General features: G+C 41.5%; 1 protein-coding gene across 1 annotated transcript; it reads left to right on the top strand.

Annotated features, from left to right (window-relative positions):
- Positions 1–2,259: 2,259 nt before the first annotated feature.
- LOC116617676 lies at positions 2,260–17,298 on the top strand. The gene is made up of 6 exons (XM_032380609.2): positions 2,260–2,473; positions 10,769–10,825; positions 11,315–11,486; positions 14,448–14,581; positions 14,909–15,020; positions 16,570–17,298. Exons 1-6 carry the CDS (start codon positions 2,324–2,326, stop codon positions 16,767–16,769), a joined length of 825 nt encoding a protein of 274 aa, XP_032236500.1. The 5' UTR covers positions 2,260–2,323; the 3' UTR covers positions 16,770–17,298.
- Positions 17,299–17,727: the final 429 nt, after the last annotated feature.

Below are 17,727 nucleotides of genomic sequence, written 5' to 3'. Positions count from 1 at the left end.
AACTCCTGAAAATTGGGAACTCAGACGCAGGGCTAGGAATGAAGCGACACAGCAGAGGAGAAAAGCGATAAAGGAGTATTGGAGACTTAAAACTGCGGACTTGAAGGACAACCCTAAAGAGTTCTTTAAAACGTTTAAGCCGTTTCTGAGCACAAAGGGTTGTAAGGCAAGTGAAGAGATTCTTTTGAACGAAAATGGTGAAGTTATCAAAGATCAAAAACAAGTTGCTGAAGTTTTCGTGGAGAATTTCGCATCCATAGCTGATGGAATTGGAGGTGATGCTGTCAAATGCAAGAATGTGGAGGATTTCGAGAATCATCCTAGTGTTTTAAGAATCAAACAAAAAAATTTGGAAGAAAGTACTATTTGCATAAAACCAGTCACACAGGGTCAAGTTTCTGGAGCACTTGGGGCTCTAAACATCTGGAAAGCAACTGGAAGTGACCAAATTCCCTCTAAATTACTTAAGATTGGTGCGGAAGAGTTGGCGAGGCCACTCGCCACTCTATATAACTCTTGTATTACTGCAGGCGCTTGGCCTAGTGCTTGGAAGAGGGGAGATTGGATACCAGTATATAAAAAAGACGATAAGCTCTCAAAAGAGAATTATCGACCAGTCACTATCTTGTCCTGTGTAAACAAAGTGCTTGAGAAACTGGTTAGTGTACAACTCGCCACGAGTTTCGACTCCCTTATGTACGTGAACTCTAGCGCATATCGAAAACAATACAGCTGCGAAACAACTTTGATCAATCTCACGGAAAGGTGGAAAATGGCAAGGGATGAGAGACTTTCAGTGAACATTCTATCAACAGATATGTCAAAGGCATTTGACTCGATGCATCCCCCCTTACTACTCAGTAAATGGAAAGCCTATGGAGCTCAGGATACATGTCTGCGACTTCTTGAGAGTTATCTCTCAGACAGAAGAAATCGTGTTAGAATGGGAAAGGATCTAAGTTCTTACAGCACGGTCAACCGAGGCTGTCCTCAGGGTTCGGCCCTAGGACCATTGCTCTGGAATATTTTTCAGAATGACCTCCCAATGAGTGTCAATACGGAGTTATCAATGTACGCCGACGATCATCAAATTTACCATTGCGGTCGGGATCCGGGAGTGGTCACAGCAAAGCTCAGTGCAAGTGCCGAACTCGCGACTGCGTGGTACGAGTCCAATTTGTTGGAAGGTAACCTCAAGAAATACCAAACACTAAGCATCGGTTATGGTAAAAAGGCGAACGCCTCCGTGGACTCGATCTCACGCATTTCTATCAACAACCAGGAAATACGGTCAGCGGACTCCCTAAAGCTACTAGGAGTTACAATAGACTCTCAACTCAATTTCTCGGAGCATATAAGCATAGCATGTAAAAATGCTGGCAGAAGAATCGGTGTGCTGATGAGACTTAGGAACTTGATACCTACAAACGCTAAACTAGTTCTCTATAAATCTGCTGTGTTGCCTTATTTGACATACTGCCACTTGACCTGGCATTTTTGTAAGGCAAGCGATAGTAGGAAGCTTGAGCGTTTACAGGAACGTGCCTTAAGAGCTGTTTTTAAAGACTGGAATTGCACTTACCACGAACTATTAATAAAGGCTAATTTATCTACTCTACGTAATCGTAGACTGCAAGACATTTGCATCTTAATGTACAAAGTTAAAAATGGCCTTTGTCCATCTGGGATTAGTGATTTGTTTTCTAAAAAAAACACGAACTATAATTTAAGATTGTCCGATTTCGTTATACCAAGATTTAATACAGTCACTTACGGGAAACATTCCCTAAGATATATGGGGGCTAAACTATGGAATAGCCTACCTAGGGCAGAAAGATCAATTGACAGTTTAAAAAGTTTTAAAGTGACTATGAGAAAAAAGGATTTCGAATTTATAGAAAATTGTAAGGGCTGTGCCCTATGTTCCGCATGATAATTTTTAAATCTAGTCAATTTTTTTTTCATAATTTCATATAGATTACAATCAATTTACATGTATTTATATATATATATATATTTATTTAGCTTTATCAGTAAGAATCTACAATTTTAAATTTTTAATAATCAGTATAATTTTTATAATTTTATCTTTTTTTGTGTCCCCCAATTAGTAGGGGTTTTATCCCCGGCTAGAGGTTGTTTATGACACTTTAATAAAGTTTCTATCTATCTATCTATTTTAATCGTAAGTGTTATATGCTGTTTATCTCCGTTACCATAACAAAACTAGCACTAAATGCATAGGATTACATCATTGGTCTCAGGACGGTGGTCTTTGTTTGTGAAGAAAAGATCGGTCGTTCGTTTTGTGTGCGCCGTCAACATGGCAGACTTAGTTGGGGAAAGTCAAAGCAAGACGGCTGGAATTATAAGCATTTTTATTTTGATATTTGGATTTATCAACACTGTTACAGGGTTTGTTTACATCGGGTATGGAGGAACAGACGGTAACGGTGTGTGGATCGGGATTCTCGTAAGTTTATCTCTATACTATTACTTTTTGCATTCTAAATATGTATTGTTGTTGACAGAGGCTATAAAACTTCGATTGTGAGTACAGAAGTGAATTAACCAAAAAAGGTTGCTAATATATAGATTTAGGCACTGCCTAAAAGCGGAGCCAGCATAAACACCTTTGGTGTTGACTGATCAAAGGTATTATTGGGGGATCTAGGATCCTGCTCTCTACTGAAATTTATTTATTGTACCAACCAAATGGATCCAGGCCTTATTCAATAATTTTAATTATGCAGTACATCAAAGTTAACAAACACAATTCCTGGTGTGGCTGTCAAAGTTGTCAAGAGTCTAATGGTAAATTCTTATGTCCCATCATAGAAGTTTCATTATAAATATCTTTTTTTTTAATCAAAACAATACTCCCACAAGCTTTGCCCTGTGCAGAAGATGTCATGGATGTAACAGTATTCCAAAGATTCAAAATAATATATTTAGACTGTTTAGATGCCATACTGTGATTTTTATGTATTGATTTAGTGGGGATTCTCTCCTTCATTGGACCGAATATTCAGAAAAATTTATGGAAATTAAAATCCAAAAATATATCTCCTTTCATGCATTACATATTGGTGCACCCCACTTTACCATATAGTGGCCTTGTTGTTGGTGGCCTACTCCCAAATGAATGCAATGAAGAAAAAACAGATTGAAAATGCTAACTTCTAATTTCAAACCAAACCCTTTCATTGATCTATGTTTGGGGTAGAGAGGAATCAAAGAATATCAATTGACTAAAAAATAATCGACGGGAGAGGAGATATAAAGTGAATTGACTCAACTTGAATGGTTTGGTGAAAAAAATATAACAGTAATGAAAATAATTTGATTGAGCATTTCTTGACATTTCCCCTTTCCCATTATCTTAACCCTTTCACCACCACAGGCCTCTAAAGAGGCCATTGTAGTGTATTAGCATTAAGATATTTATAGGATTAACACTAGTGATGATGTAATTGATTATGTATGTAATGATTGCGTGACAAGTGATTGTTATGCCATATAAGGTCAAAGGTGTATACTATATAATTATCTGAATTAAAGAATAAAGTTAGTCTACAGTACGAATCGAAGTGAGCAGTTGTCTTGTTATATGCTGAGCTAGAGATATTCCAAATTGGCGACGAGGATCTGACGAGAAATTTTATGAGATGGCTCAACAGATGGTTCAGAGCATTCCGGTCCCGACCTATACAGGGGTGGGGGACATCGAAGGGTATATCGAGCGCTTAGAGTGCTACTTCGAGCTGATGAAGACTCGCACAGAGAGTAGAGTCCCTCTGTTGCTGTGTGGTCTGACGGCAGGTCAGTACCAAACGTTGAGAGACCTGGTGGCTCCCGAGGTTCCAAAAGAAGTGGCGTACGACACGCTCAAAGGGAGACTAATCGAGCACTATGGTTCTGTGAGGAACACTCGTTTAGAAAGAGCAAAGTTTCGGGCTCTTAGAAGAGACGAGAAGGAGAGCGTAGCTGATTTCGAGGTGCGACTACGTAACGCGGTACGGTATTGTGAGTTTACCGGAGAAATTCTTAACGAGAATCTGGTGGAACAGTTTATCTCTGGGATAAACCACCCAGGGATTGAACGAAAACTTCTCCAAAAGGGGAGTTCGTTAAAACTGTCGGAGGCCGTACAAGAGGCAAGCGCATTCCTTTTGCTTGATGCAAAAAGCGGACGTGAGGGCCAGAGCGACACACCCGTCTCCGTGTCGGCGATCTCAAAGGGAAATGCGGTTGTGTGCTTCCGTTGCGGGAAGAGAGGGCATGTTGCCCGTGATAAGTGTTGCAAGGCCGTTGGCAAGAAATGTAACGACTGTGGCGTCGTCGGACATTTTGCGAAGAGCAAATTCTGCCGGCTAGTAAGACCAGAAAATAACTCCCAGTCGTCACGCGTTAGGAACGGCAGCCGTTCGCGACGTGGAGGCCGTGCAAACCAGATCACCGATGAGCACGCCGATACCAAACAGGAAAAGGCGGTAACACATTTGTTTTCCGTAGAGGTTAGAAACGTAAAGGAAGCGCCCACGTGCGAGGCAGAGATTAGGGGTATGGTATTTAATTTTATCATTGATTCAGGAGCTGCCGCTAACATAGTTTCTAATCAATTGTATAAAAAGATCAAACGTGATGTGGTACTTAGGAAGACTACCAAAAAGTTATTTGCTTTTGGGCAATCGGTGCCTTTGAAATTGAAAGGAGAGTTTGAAGCGGAAATTACTGTAAATGATAACAAAGCTCTCGCTAATTTTTACGTGTTTAATGGAAAAGCATCTGTCAACAATTTGATAAGTAACAAAACCGCTAATGAGTTACGATTACTTCATGTCAATTCCGTCACAGGTCAACAGTGTCACGCCAGTCTAGAGACGGAAATTAAGTCGAAGTTTACTCAGTGTTTCGATGGGGTGGGTAAACTTAAGGGTACTAAGGTTAAGATACATGTAGACCCTGATCGTGAGCCTGTAGCGCAACCGGTGCGCAGATTGCCTTTCGGATACCGAGATAAAGTGGCAACTTTGCTGGAAAGGCTGGAAGCCGAAGATATCATAGAGTCGGTAGAGGGGGTTGGTTCACGTTGGGTAAGCCCTATTGTTGTAGTTCCCAAATCGGACGGTGATTTGCGAATGTGTATTGACTTCAGGAAGGTCAATGAAGCAATAATTCGGGAGAGGTACCCCATTCCCACTATGCAGGAAATGCTAGCAGCATTGAACGGGTCCAAGGTATTTTCTAAGTTAGATTTAAAGCAAGGATTTTTTCAGCTAGAGTTGGACAAAGAATCTCGCGATATCACGACCTTTGTTACTCATGTGGGTTTATTCAGAATGAAAAGGCTTGGGGATTTCATGCGCTCCTGAGTTGTTTCAGTACACAATTCAGAAGGTTCTTGCAGGGTTACCTGGAGTGTTAAACTTAGCTGACGATATTGTTGTTTTCGGTAAAGACGAACGCCAACACAAAGAGCGTTTATTGAGTGTTATGTCACGTTTGTCGGAAAGCGGGTTGACACTCAATCCAGGTAAGTGTCAGTTCGGATTAAGTTCGATCACGTTTTTAGGGCATGTTATCTCTGACAACGGGGTATCAGCCGACCCAGGTAAGGTCGAGGCAATAGTAAACGCCCGGGCCCCAATGAATGTGTCAGAATTAAGGGGATTCCTAGGTCTGGTACAGTATGTCGGTCGTTACATTCCGGATCTAGCCACCCTGTCCGCTCCACTTAGAGCATTAACGCGCCAATCGGTTCCATTTGAATGGACCCAGAAACAGGAAGATAGTTTTCGCGACATCAAAAGGCTGATGAGTGCTAGTGAGACGTTAGCATATTTTGATAGAGAGAGCGAAACGACCGTGATCGCTGATGCGAGTCCAGTGGGATTAGGAGCTGTCCTAGTCCAGAGAAAAGCAGGTGAGAACCGAGTAGTAGCGTATGGGCATAGAAGTCTAACAGATGTGGAAAAGAGATATTCTCAGACAGAACGCGAAGCACTGTCATTAGTATGGGCTTGTGAACACTTCCAGATGTATTTATTAGGTACAAAGTTCAAACTCATAACAGATCACAAGCCGCTCACTCACGTGTTTAACAACGCGAATTCCAAATCAACGCCTAGGCTAGAGAGATGGAGCTTGAGGTTAGAGCCATTTGACTTTGAGCTACAGTACAAGCCAGGTGAGTCTAACATCGCAGACCCGATGTCTAGGTTAAGTAGAGGTCCCAGAGAAAGCACTAAAGTGGATGACACAGGAGATTATATTGCAGCGGTAGTGAGGGAAGCTATACCGATTGCAATGTCATGGGAAGAGATTAAAACCAGTTCAGATAACTGCGATAGTGTCGAAAACATGAAGGAAGCTTTGAAAACAGGTAAGTGGGACAAGTGTGCAGCAAGTGTGAAGTCAGTGAGAGGAGAGTTGAGTGAGTGCGATGGTGTGATTTTGCGTGGAAATCGGATTTTCATACCCTCAGACCTGCGAGATCGAGTGTTAAAATTAGCACACGAGGGTCATCAAGGAATTGTCAAGTGTAAGCAGAGGCTTCGGAGTAAGGTATGGTGGTTAGGCATGGACAAGGATGTTGAGTCTATGTGCAAATCATGTGAGTTATGTCAGCTAGTGTCGAGCTATGATCCACCGGTACCTATCGTTACGACCGAAATGCCTAAAGGACCATGGCAATTTTGTAGTACGGATCTTCTTGGACCGCTCCCCGATGGTAGGTATGTAATTGTCATCATCGATTATTTCAGTCGATAGTTTGAGGCAGCTATGTTGAGATCGACTAAGGCAGAGAACATTATCGAATTCTTAGATGCAACATTTGCTAGGTATGGGTATCCAGAAGTGTTGAGGACGGATAACGGTCCGCAATTTATCTCAGGTGAGTTCCAGACATTTCTCAGGGCAGGTGGGGTGAAATGGCTTTCTACGACTCCACTTTGGCCCCAGGCAAACGGTTTGGTAGAGAGAACTAACCGGTCGATATTGAAGGTGTTAAAGATAGCTACTCAGGAGAAGGCAGACATGCAGAGAGAGTTTAGGAAGTTTGTTGCGGCATACCGATCTACGCCACACACGGGAACAGGGTGTACCCCATTTTCGTTGATGTTTGGGCGAGAAATGCGCACAAAGCTTCCCCAGCTAGACTTTACAGCTAGTGATCCTGAGTTAGCTAGAGACAGGGATAGAGAATACAAGCTAAAGCTGAAGGAGCATGCCGACAAGAAGGCTAAAGAGAGTGAGATTAAAGAAGGAGATACAGTGTTAATGAGGAATGAACAACAAGGAAAGTTAGAGCCAAACTTTAGACCAGAAAAGTACAAAGTGGTAAGTAAGAATGGTTCTGATATTGTTTGCGAAAGTGAGACTGGAGGCACGCTTAGGCGAAACGTTCAATGCGCTAAGAAAGTGCTAGAGGCAACCAGTGAGAAGGTAAGTAAGGAGAACCAGGGTAACCCGGAATTAATCCAAGACCCTATAGAAAGCAACCCTCCTGTAGACCAACCTCCCGAACCGCCTTCGATACGCACAAGTGTTCGAGCCCGCCAGCCTCCAGCACGGTTGAACGACTATCTCGTGTATCAGTAGATTTTCTATGTATTATTTAAGTGTTTGATTATCATGAGCTCACGTGCATGGTTACGCATTATTTGATTTTCCCTAGTTGTTGTGATTACTTTTATATTTGTAGTTGATTTAGGTTATTCATTTAAGTCCTACATTCCATTAGCAAAAAGGGGAGGGATGTAGTGTATTAGCATTAAGATATTTATAGGATTAACACTAGTGATGATGTAATTGATTATGTATGTAATGATTGCGTGACAAGTGATTGTTATGCCATATAAGGTCAAAGGTGTATACTATATAATTATCTGAATTAAAGAATAAAGTTAGTCTACAGTACGAATCGAAGTGAGCAGTTGTCTTGTTATATGCTGAGCTAGAGATATTCCAAAGCCATGTCTTTGCTATACAAGCTATGTGAACAAAATTCTATTATTGAAAAAGAACAAGGTTGTTGCTAGTGTTATAAAGTTTAAGTATCTTGCCCTAAAAAAACCCTTTCCATAATAAAAGTTTCATTAATGTACATTTGTAAAGCTACATTCTAACAAGCTTTGTCCTTGCAAAGAACAAGTAATGGATGAAACAGGATTTCAAAGATAGAATATAGTGTCAGACACAATTTTAGATAAGATGCAATACTGAAGTTTTAATGTACCATTTTAAGTGGTGATTTTCCATCCCCATGGGAATTAATATCTACAAATATACATCCAGTAATGCATTATATTTTGGTGTTTTTAGAAACCCTGGATCCAACCATTCCAATGAAATAAATCTAAACCTTTAAAATAAATGTAATGGAAAAGGAAAGGAAATCCTAAAAAGAAGATATAAGTGAAAGTACTAAATGAAAATTTCTAATTCAAAAATCAAATCTGTTTATTAATTTATTTTTGGTGTAGAGGGGAAATAGCAAAGAGCATCAATTGCATAAAAATAGTCAACATGGAGAAGGAACGGAATAAATATGACTCTTCTTTAAATGTTTGAAAAGAAAATATAATAACAATAATGTGATAACTATATTCAGTACTTTCCTAAAATATCCCCTTTTCCATTATCTTTAGGTTAATAAAGATACAGATTTATTATTTAAAAAGCAAACGTTTGTTTTTAGTTTTATATAATATAAGTATCTTGTTCTAAAAAAAACCTATTGAGTGTGTACTGCTGAATCACATGGTAATGCCCTAGTCATTTGAGCCCCCTCCCTTATGGTCCTGGGGAAGTCAGGGGTTATTGTGGGGTTTTAGATTACTTTTTAACCAGAATATATCAAGAGGGGTGGTGGTATTGACTGTTTTTGACTCTTAACTTGGAAACAGGCTTTTATTAAAGTCTAATCCCCCACCCTTTCCTGGGACCATGTGTGTGGGGGTATCAAATGACTAGTGAATAAGAACTCCCTACTGTCTTTCAGACATGTCTTTCAAGACATGGTTTTCAATTCTCATGTCTTCCAGTCTTTAGCATTCATCTTGGCCCTCAGGTAGTCCCTGGTTCATAAAAGAGTAACATTTCTTTCAAAACAATCTTTTCATCAAGACATTTATAATCTGACTAATTTTCACAAATATTTGAAAAAATAATAATAAACACATAAGATGTAAGATGCAGACAATAACAATACATATTGGACACAGAGGTTGAATTTTGTTTTGTTTTTATCCTCGGTAAGGAAAATTTCTCTTGTAAGTTGAAAAAGTTGCTGTATCTTCTAAGGATATGTATCTTCTTAGGACTAAGAGTACAGGATATAAAGACAAGAACGGTCTGCTTTACCAGTATATGACAAATGCAACACGATATTGGTTAGCCTTTATGAAATATTTCAACAGAATCAAGAATAAAGATAGAACAAAGAATGTCAAAACAAAATGTGTTATGCTCATTCTCAAAGCAAACAAAAAGGACAACAAAAAGCCCAATAACTGTCATATCCTCAATAGACAAAAGAAATCGTCGTCTGAAACTCACCTTGAATTTTGTCGCTTTTTTGTGGTTTTGTTCGCTTTTTAATGTGAACTATTACTTACTTAAATTTACTAGCATAAACCAGACATATCCTTACATAAATCTTGGCGTGATTGAATGTTAGTAGATCTCCTCTAATTGACTTTATCCTTAAGTCACAAAATTTGAGGCAAAAAGAAATAATCAACGCATGACAAGAACTTTTCCCTTGCTCTGTGCTTGTATTTAGCCGCCATTACGGGGCCGAGTGAGGCCTGGGAGTCGCGCGGCTGACTGACTGACTGGCTGGCGAGTGACACCACAGGGTACCCGCGCGATGACCACAAAACCAAGTCGCATAGTTATACCGCTGGCTCCGCTATAATTCTCCTAAAAACGTTTTTCGCTTATATTTTTTAAAATAAAATCGCTACCGTAAATATTATTCCAGAATATGGTAGTATTTAATGTAGGGACTCAGTTAATGTAAAAATCGCATTTTCGGTATTTCTGTCCACACGAAACTGTTCCGTAACCTTAAGAGCGGCACTCTGTAAGAATCGAGCCAATTCAGGTACTTTAAGACAGGCAGGTTCACAGATTTTGCTCAAGTCTGATTTGCAGTGTTATTCTAAGGTACTATTTAAAACAGGCATTTTCGAAATATTCTTTTCCTTGGAAAACACGTCTTCTAGCGGACCGGGTTTCGAGCGAAACACCTAGATACATCCCAGGATACCACCATAAAGGCTATGTTAGCATACGAACCTCCGCATCCGCTTAACATGCAGCTTACAAACAGTCAACGTACAGACTGTTTAACGTAGACTATATTCACGAGTGCGAGTTCATTAATGTGCACTGACAATGAAGATGGAACACGGGCCAACGCACCTCGGCCAACAGCCTCAGAGGCTTCTTTAAGTCCCTCACAATTCAATATGGTGTGTTTAGGGAGATACGACAGGCAGGCAGGCAGATAGATAGCTTACACCTTATGCCCCCTAGATCCTGTGAAATGCCTTGGTTTCTTCTGATATGATGGTGATACAAGAAAATAAATGAAATAACCAAGACAGAGTCACACCAGAGTTTACGAATATGGTTTAGTTTTATCGTTTTCATCTGATCTTACGGCATCGCTCCCATCGCCGTCTGCTGCGTCTACTTGTGAAAAAAACCCTTGATTTAAGTCCCCTACCAATAATATAATTTCCGCAATTTTCAGCTTCTGATGAATGGAATCCTTGGCATCATAACATGGGTTAAACGTAACAAGGTCGCGGTACGTATGATGACCATATACTTTAGAGGGAGGTCACACCAACTCACAATATTTAGGACCTGCATGGACCCTATACTCGTTATACATTGATTATAAGGGATGTCGGACTCAGTCCCTCAGTGATAATTAGACGTGATGGGATTTCAGAAGAATAAATTATTTCCGTTTGAGAGCGCAACCTTTAATCACGAATACTGGTATCGTACACAGATACCATTTTCCTGGGTTTTCCGGTAACATTTTCCTGATAACATCTGTTCTGCTTTTATTCAGTCTTTTGTCTTTATGTACTTTTTCTGGTATCTTTCACATTACATTTTTCCTGGTATTTTTCAAATGATATTTTAATGATACTTTTCAGATGATGTACTTAAAGGTATCTTTCTAATAATTTTTTCCTGTTTTTTTTAGATGATAATTTTCATTCTATTTTTCAGATTATATTTTTCATGTTATCTTTCATACAATATTTTTCCTGGTGTTTTCCAGATGATATTTTTCATGGTGCTATGTATCTTGAACATCATCCTGTGCATCGTTCAGACCATCCTCGCTGCCATTGGCTTCTTTATCTGGCAAGTGCTGAAAGGGATAATTTCCACCAAGTGTCGAATCAAGGATGACCACTGTGACTGTGGATCCGAGAAGGTTCCTGTTGAATGTGAGTACGTGTGGATGTGGATCTGAGAAGGTTCCTGTTCAATGTGAGTACGTGTGGATGTGGATCTGAGAAGGTTCCTGTTGAATGTGAGTACGTGTGGATGTGGATCTGACAAGGTTTCTGTTGAATGTGAGTACGTGTGGATGTGGATCTCAAAAGGTTCCTGTTCAATGCGAGTACGTGTGGTTGTGGATCTCAGAAGGTTCCTGTTCAATGCGAGTACGTTTGGATGTGGATCTGAGAAGGTTCCTGTTGAATGTGAGTACGTGTGGATGTGGATCTGAGAAGGTTTCTGTTGAATGTGAGTACGTGTGGATATGGATCTCAGAAGGTTCCTGTTCAATGTAAGTACGTGTCAATGTGGATCTGAGAAGCTTTCTGTTGAATGTGAGTACGTGTGGATATGGATCTGAGAAGGTTCCTGTTGAATCTGAGTACGTGTGGATTTGGATGTGAGAAGGTTTCTGTTGAATGCGAGTACGTGGCGATGTGAATCTGAGAAGGTTCCTTTTCAATGTGAGTACGTTTGGATGTGGATCTGACAAGGTTCCTGTTGAATGCGAGTACGTGTGGTTGTGGATCTGAGAAGGTTCCTTTTCAATGTGAGTACGTGTGGATGTGGATCTGAGAAGGTTCCTGTTGAATGCGAGTACGTGTGGATGTGGACTTGAGAAGGTTCCTGTTGAATGTAAGTACGTGTGGATATGGATCTGAGAAGGTTCCTGTTGAATGTGAGTACGTGTGGATATGGATCTCAGGAGGTTCCTGTTGAATGCGAGTACGTGTGGATATGGATGTGAGAGGGTTCCTTTTCAATTTGAGTACGTTTGGATGTGGATCTGAGAAGGTTCCTGTTGAATGTGAGTACGTGTGGTTGTGGATCTGAGAAGGTTCCTGTTGAATGTGAGTACGTGTGGATGTGGATCTGAGAAGGTTTCTGTTGAATGTGAGTACGTGTGGATATGGATCTCAGAAGGTTCCTGTTCAATGTATATACGTGTGGATGTGGATCTGAGAAGGTTCCTTTTCAATGTGAGTACGCGTGGCTGTGGATCTGAGAAGGTTTCTTTTCAATGTGAGTACGTATGGATGTGGATCTGAGAAGGTTCCTGTTTAATGTGGGTACGTGTGGTTGTGGATCTGAGAAGGTTCCTGTTCAATGTGAGTACGTTTGGATGTGGATCTGAGAAGGTTTCTGTTGAATGTGAGTACGTGTGGATATGGATCTGAGAAGGTTCCTGTTGAATGCGAGTACGTGTGGATATGGATCTGAGAAGGTTCCTGTTCAATGTGAGTACGTGTGGATGTGGATCTGAGAAGGTTCCTGTTGAATGTGAGTACGTATGGATGTGGATCTCGGAAGGTTCCTGTTGAATTCGAGTACGTGTGGTTGTGGATCTCAGAAGGTTCCTGTTCAATGCGAGTACGTGTGGATGTGGATCTGAGAAGGTTCCTGTTCAATGTGAGTACGTGTGGATGTGGATCTGAGAAGGTTTCTGTTGAATGTGAGTACGTGTGGATATGGATCTCAGAAGGTTCCTGTTCAATGTATATACGTGTGGATGTGGATCTGAGAAGCTTTCTGTTGAATGTGAGTACGTGTGGATATGGATCTGAGAAGGTTCCTTTTCAATGTGAGTACGTGTGGATGTGGATCTGAGAAGGTTCCTGTTGAATCTGAGTACGTGTGGATTTGGATGTGAGAAGGTTTCTGTTGAATGCGAGTACGTGGCGATGTGAATCTGAGAAGGTTCCTTTTCAATGTGAGTACGTGTGGATGTGGACTTGAGAAGGTTCCTGTTGAATGTAAGTACGTGTGGATGTGGATCTGAGAATGTTTCCTGTTGAATCTGAGTACGTGTGGATGTGGATCTGAGAAGGTTCCTGTTGAATCTGAGTACGTGTGGGTGTTGATCTGAGAAGGTTCCTGTTGAATGTGAGTACGTGTGGATGCGGATCTGACAAGGTTCCTGTTGAATGCGAGTACGTGTGGTTGTGGATGTGAGAAGGTTCCTGTTGAATGTGAGTACGTGTGAATGTGGATCTGAGAAGCTTTCTGTTGAATGTGAGTACGTGTGGATATGGATCTGAGAAGGTTCCTTTTCAATGTGAGTACGTGTGGATGTGGATCTGAGAAGGTTTCTTTTCAATGTGAGTACGTGTGGATGTGGATCTGAGAAGGTTCCTTTTCAATGTGAGTACGTGTGGATATGGATCTGAGAAGGTTCCTGTTCAATGTGAGTACGTGTGGATGTGGATCTGAGAAGGTTCCTGTTCAATGTGAGTACGTGTGGATGTGGATCTGAGAAGGTTTCTGTTGAATGTGAGTACGTGTGGATATGGATCTCAGAAGGTTCCTGTTCAATGTAAGTACGTGTGGATGTGGATGTGAGAAGGTTCCTGTTGAATGCGAGTACGTGTGGTTGTGGATCTGAGAAGGTTCCTTTTCAATGTGAGTACGTGTGGATGTGGATCTGAGAAGGTTCCTGTTGAATGTGAGTACGTGTGTTTGTGGATCTGAGAAGGTTCCTTTTCAATGTGAGTACGTGTGGTTGTGGATCTGACAAGTTTCCTGTTGAATCTGAGTACGTGTGGATGTGGATCTCAGAAGGTTCCTGTTGAATGTAAGTACGTGTAAATGTGGATCTGAGAAGGTTCCTTTTAAATGTGAGTACGTGTGGATGTGAGTCTCTGAAGGTTCCTATTAAATGTGAGTACGTGTGGATATGAATCTCTGAAGATTCCTATTAAATGTGAGTACGTGTGGGTGTGGATATCAGAAAGTTCCTGTTGAATGCGAGTACGTGTGGATGTGGATCTTAGAAAGTTTCATTGAATGTGTTTCCAGAAGCCTTTGGCAGCCATTGCAATTTAAGATGAACCGATGATCTAGGGTCTGGGAGCGAAATTTGTGATCCGGGAAACAAACTCAATGACTTGTTTTTATGACTGTGTTTTCAGTGGAGGATTGCTCGTGGATCAGTACCTTCGAGAACATGTTTCTCCTGTTTATTATCGTTAATGGCATTTGCTCGCTGTTCGTCTTCGCTGGATCCATCATAGGCTGTATCGCGGCTTGTTGCTCTAACGAACCAGTGAGTCACGTGATTAAAAACTAGTAAACCACGTGATTAAGAACCCGTAAGTCACGTGAGTAAAATGAACGAATATTTTGCCTGCGACGGAATGTCATTCTCGTTGGACATGGATGGTGCTCAGAGGGGTGGATTCCTCCCCTTTTTTGCTTTTGTTAAAAGTATTGTAATTTTATAGTAGTTTACCATACTAAAATTTGATGGCACCGACCTCCGCTAGAGTTAGGTCTAGGACTTACGTATTTTATCCTTTTGGTATTTAAAGTGAAAATCTGACTTCTTGAATCAGCACCTTTGCCGAATCCTAAAACATTCTTGTCTCCACAGCAACCGCCAAGCAATACCGTGGTGGTGCAACAGCAGGGTGCCATGGTAACCACGGGAGCTTATGGCGGAGGACAGACTATGGTGGTTAGTGGCGGCCAGCCGATAGTGATAGGTGAGTGTAGATACCACATGAGATTATTTCAATTTGATGGTTAGTGGCGGCCAGCCGATCGTGATAGGTGAGTGTAGATACCACATGAGATTATTTCAACTTGATGGTTAGTGGCGGCAGCCGATCGTGATAGGTGAGTGTAGATACCACATGAGATTCTTTCAATTTGATGGTTAGTGGCGGCCAGCCGATAGTGATAGGTGAGTGTAGATACCACATGAGATTATTTCAATTTGATGGTTAGTGGCGGCCAGCCGATCGTGATAGGTGAGTGTAGATACCACATGAGATTATTTCAACTTGATGGTTAGTGGCGGCAGCCGATCGTGATAGGTGAGTGTAGATACCACATGAGATTCTTTCAATTTGATGGTTAGTGGCGGCCAGCCGATCGTGATAGGTGAGTGTAGATACCACATGAGATTCTTTCAATTTGATGGTTAGTGGCGGCAGCCGATCGTGATAGGTGAGTGTAGATACCACATGAGATTATTTCAACTTGATGGTTAGTGGCGGCTAGCCGATCGTGATAGGTGAGTGTAGATACCACATGAGATTATTTCAACTTGATTGTTAGTGGCGGCCAGCCGATCGTGATAAGTGAGTGTAGATACCACATGAGATTATTTCAACTTGATGGTTAGTGGCTGCCAGCCGATCGTGATAGGTGAGTGTAGATACCACATGAGATTATTTCAACTTGATGGTTAGTGGCGGCAGCCGATCGTGATAGGTGAGTGTAGATACCACATGAGATTCTTTCAATTTGATGGTTAGTGGCGGCCAGCCGATCGTGATAGGTGAGTGTAGATACCACATGAGATTCTTTCAATTTGATGGTTAGTGGCGGCAGCCGATCGTGATAGGTGAGTGTAGATACCACATGAGAATATTTCAACTTGATGGTTAGTGGCGGCCAGCCGATCGTGATAGGTGAGTGTAGATACCACATGAGATTATTTCAACTGGATGGTTAGTGGCGGCCAGCCGATCGTGATAGGTGAGTGTAGATACCACATGAGATTATTTCAACTTGAAGAGCATTCGCCCAGCAACGCTAAAGAATAGGTCAGTGAGCGAGCAAGCGAATGAATGAATGAATTAGTATGTCAGTGAGCGAGCGATACTAGAGAACGTGAAGCCGCTAATTTGTGAAACAAATTCCCGTCTTGTATCTTGTATTTTAAATAACGAGGGCTCAGCATTGTAGATTCAATAAGAATAATGATTTAACAATAACAATTTACAATGGCAATGACAATGACAATGACAATGACAATGACAATGACAATAACAATAACAATAACAGTATGTATTACGGGTCTCTCAGCAGCAATTAGACAGCCAACAATAAATAATGGGAAATTATACACGTGTCATTGTTCTAACTGGTATTTCACAGTGACGAAGTGATTGGTCTGTTGTAGTTCATTTAAGGAATAAAAACCAAATTTCCAAGCCTATATTTAATGCGCCGGAGCTGGATAATAATCAATTTGAAACTTCTCCTCATTGCTTACCTTTCTATTTCATATGTTCGTCTTCTCAGGCGGCGCAGCAGGGGCTCAGCCCACGGCCGTGACCTACACCACCACATCCTACGCCCAGCAACAGCCACCAGCCTACCCGCAGCCCTTACCGGGACAAGCGTATCCCCCCGCACCCCTCCCCGCCAAGGCTGAACCCCCTCCGCCCTACCAGGGTGCCTATCCTCCCAACTCGCAGCCTGAATCCGCTAGTGGCATGTAGAGTGTATTTCTACGGGCGCATCTAGGGTGGGCCGACAGCCTCCACCCCCCTTTTCCAGATATTTGGCTTGAAAATAACAAGAAAACACAAGAAAACCCAGCACGGAAAACAATAACACCGGACCCCTCTTTTTTGAAACTCTTACTTCGCCCCCCTTTCTCGGATTTGTGGATTCGCACGCATATTATTTAACTCATCCGCCGGTTGTGTATTATGATGCCTATCTTCTTGTTAACAACCTGCTGCTAGTGGCATTTAGAGTTTATTTCCTTTTGTTAAGACCCACCAAGAGTTCCATGGTTATTCTGGTAGAAATCCTCTGTTGTACTTGATTCTCGACGATAATATAATAATAAAAACCGTTTTAGCAGCATTAAAAAAACTCAGTGCTTTTACATTCAAGGCTTTTAAAATGACACTGGTGTGACTCAGAAAATAATATTTAATCAATTGTGTATAATTATGCTGATGTTGTGAAAATTTGCTATAAATAAAATAGCCTCGTGGGTGACCTGTCCCGCACAATCTATTCAGTTGAGACCTTTGGGCAGCGCTAAAAAAGCCTGGGGGACTGTTTTTCGACACCAAGGGATAGGGCGAGAACATGTGACCCTTCCATGCAGGGCCGTAGCAGGGGGTGGGGCCCTTGGGGCATGTGCCCCCCAATATTTTCTTTATTTTTCTGTATTGTGCCCCTCCCCCCCCCCCCCCCCCCCCCAATCTTATGGGCCTGCTACGGCTCTGCCATGCGCTATTCGTTTGCTGGGTTTAACTAAAGAATTAAACGACTGAATAAAACAGGGCCATGGCGGGGGTTTGAATTCAGCTTTTTCTACTGGCTACTTTTCTTTTCCAATCCTGTCTTTCTGCCCGCTGTTTACCAGAAATCCCGTTTTCGTTCATGTTAGCTAAATTCCCGTTATCAGTAGCAAAATTATCCGTTTTCTGTCCTGAAATT

Source organism: Nematostella vectensis, chromosome 4 (genome assembly GCF_932526225.1).
Source record: "Nematostella vectensis chromosome 4, jaNemVect1.1, whole genome shotgun sequence".
Taxonomy (NCBI): domain Eukaryota; kingdom Metazoa; phylum Cnidaria; class Anthozoa; order Actiniaria; family Edwardsiidae; genus Nematostella; species Nematostella vectensis.
This window is presented reverse-complemented; position numbering and strand designations above follow the sequence as displayed.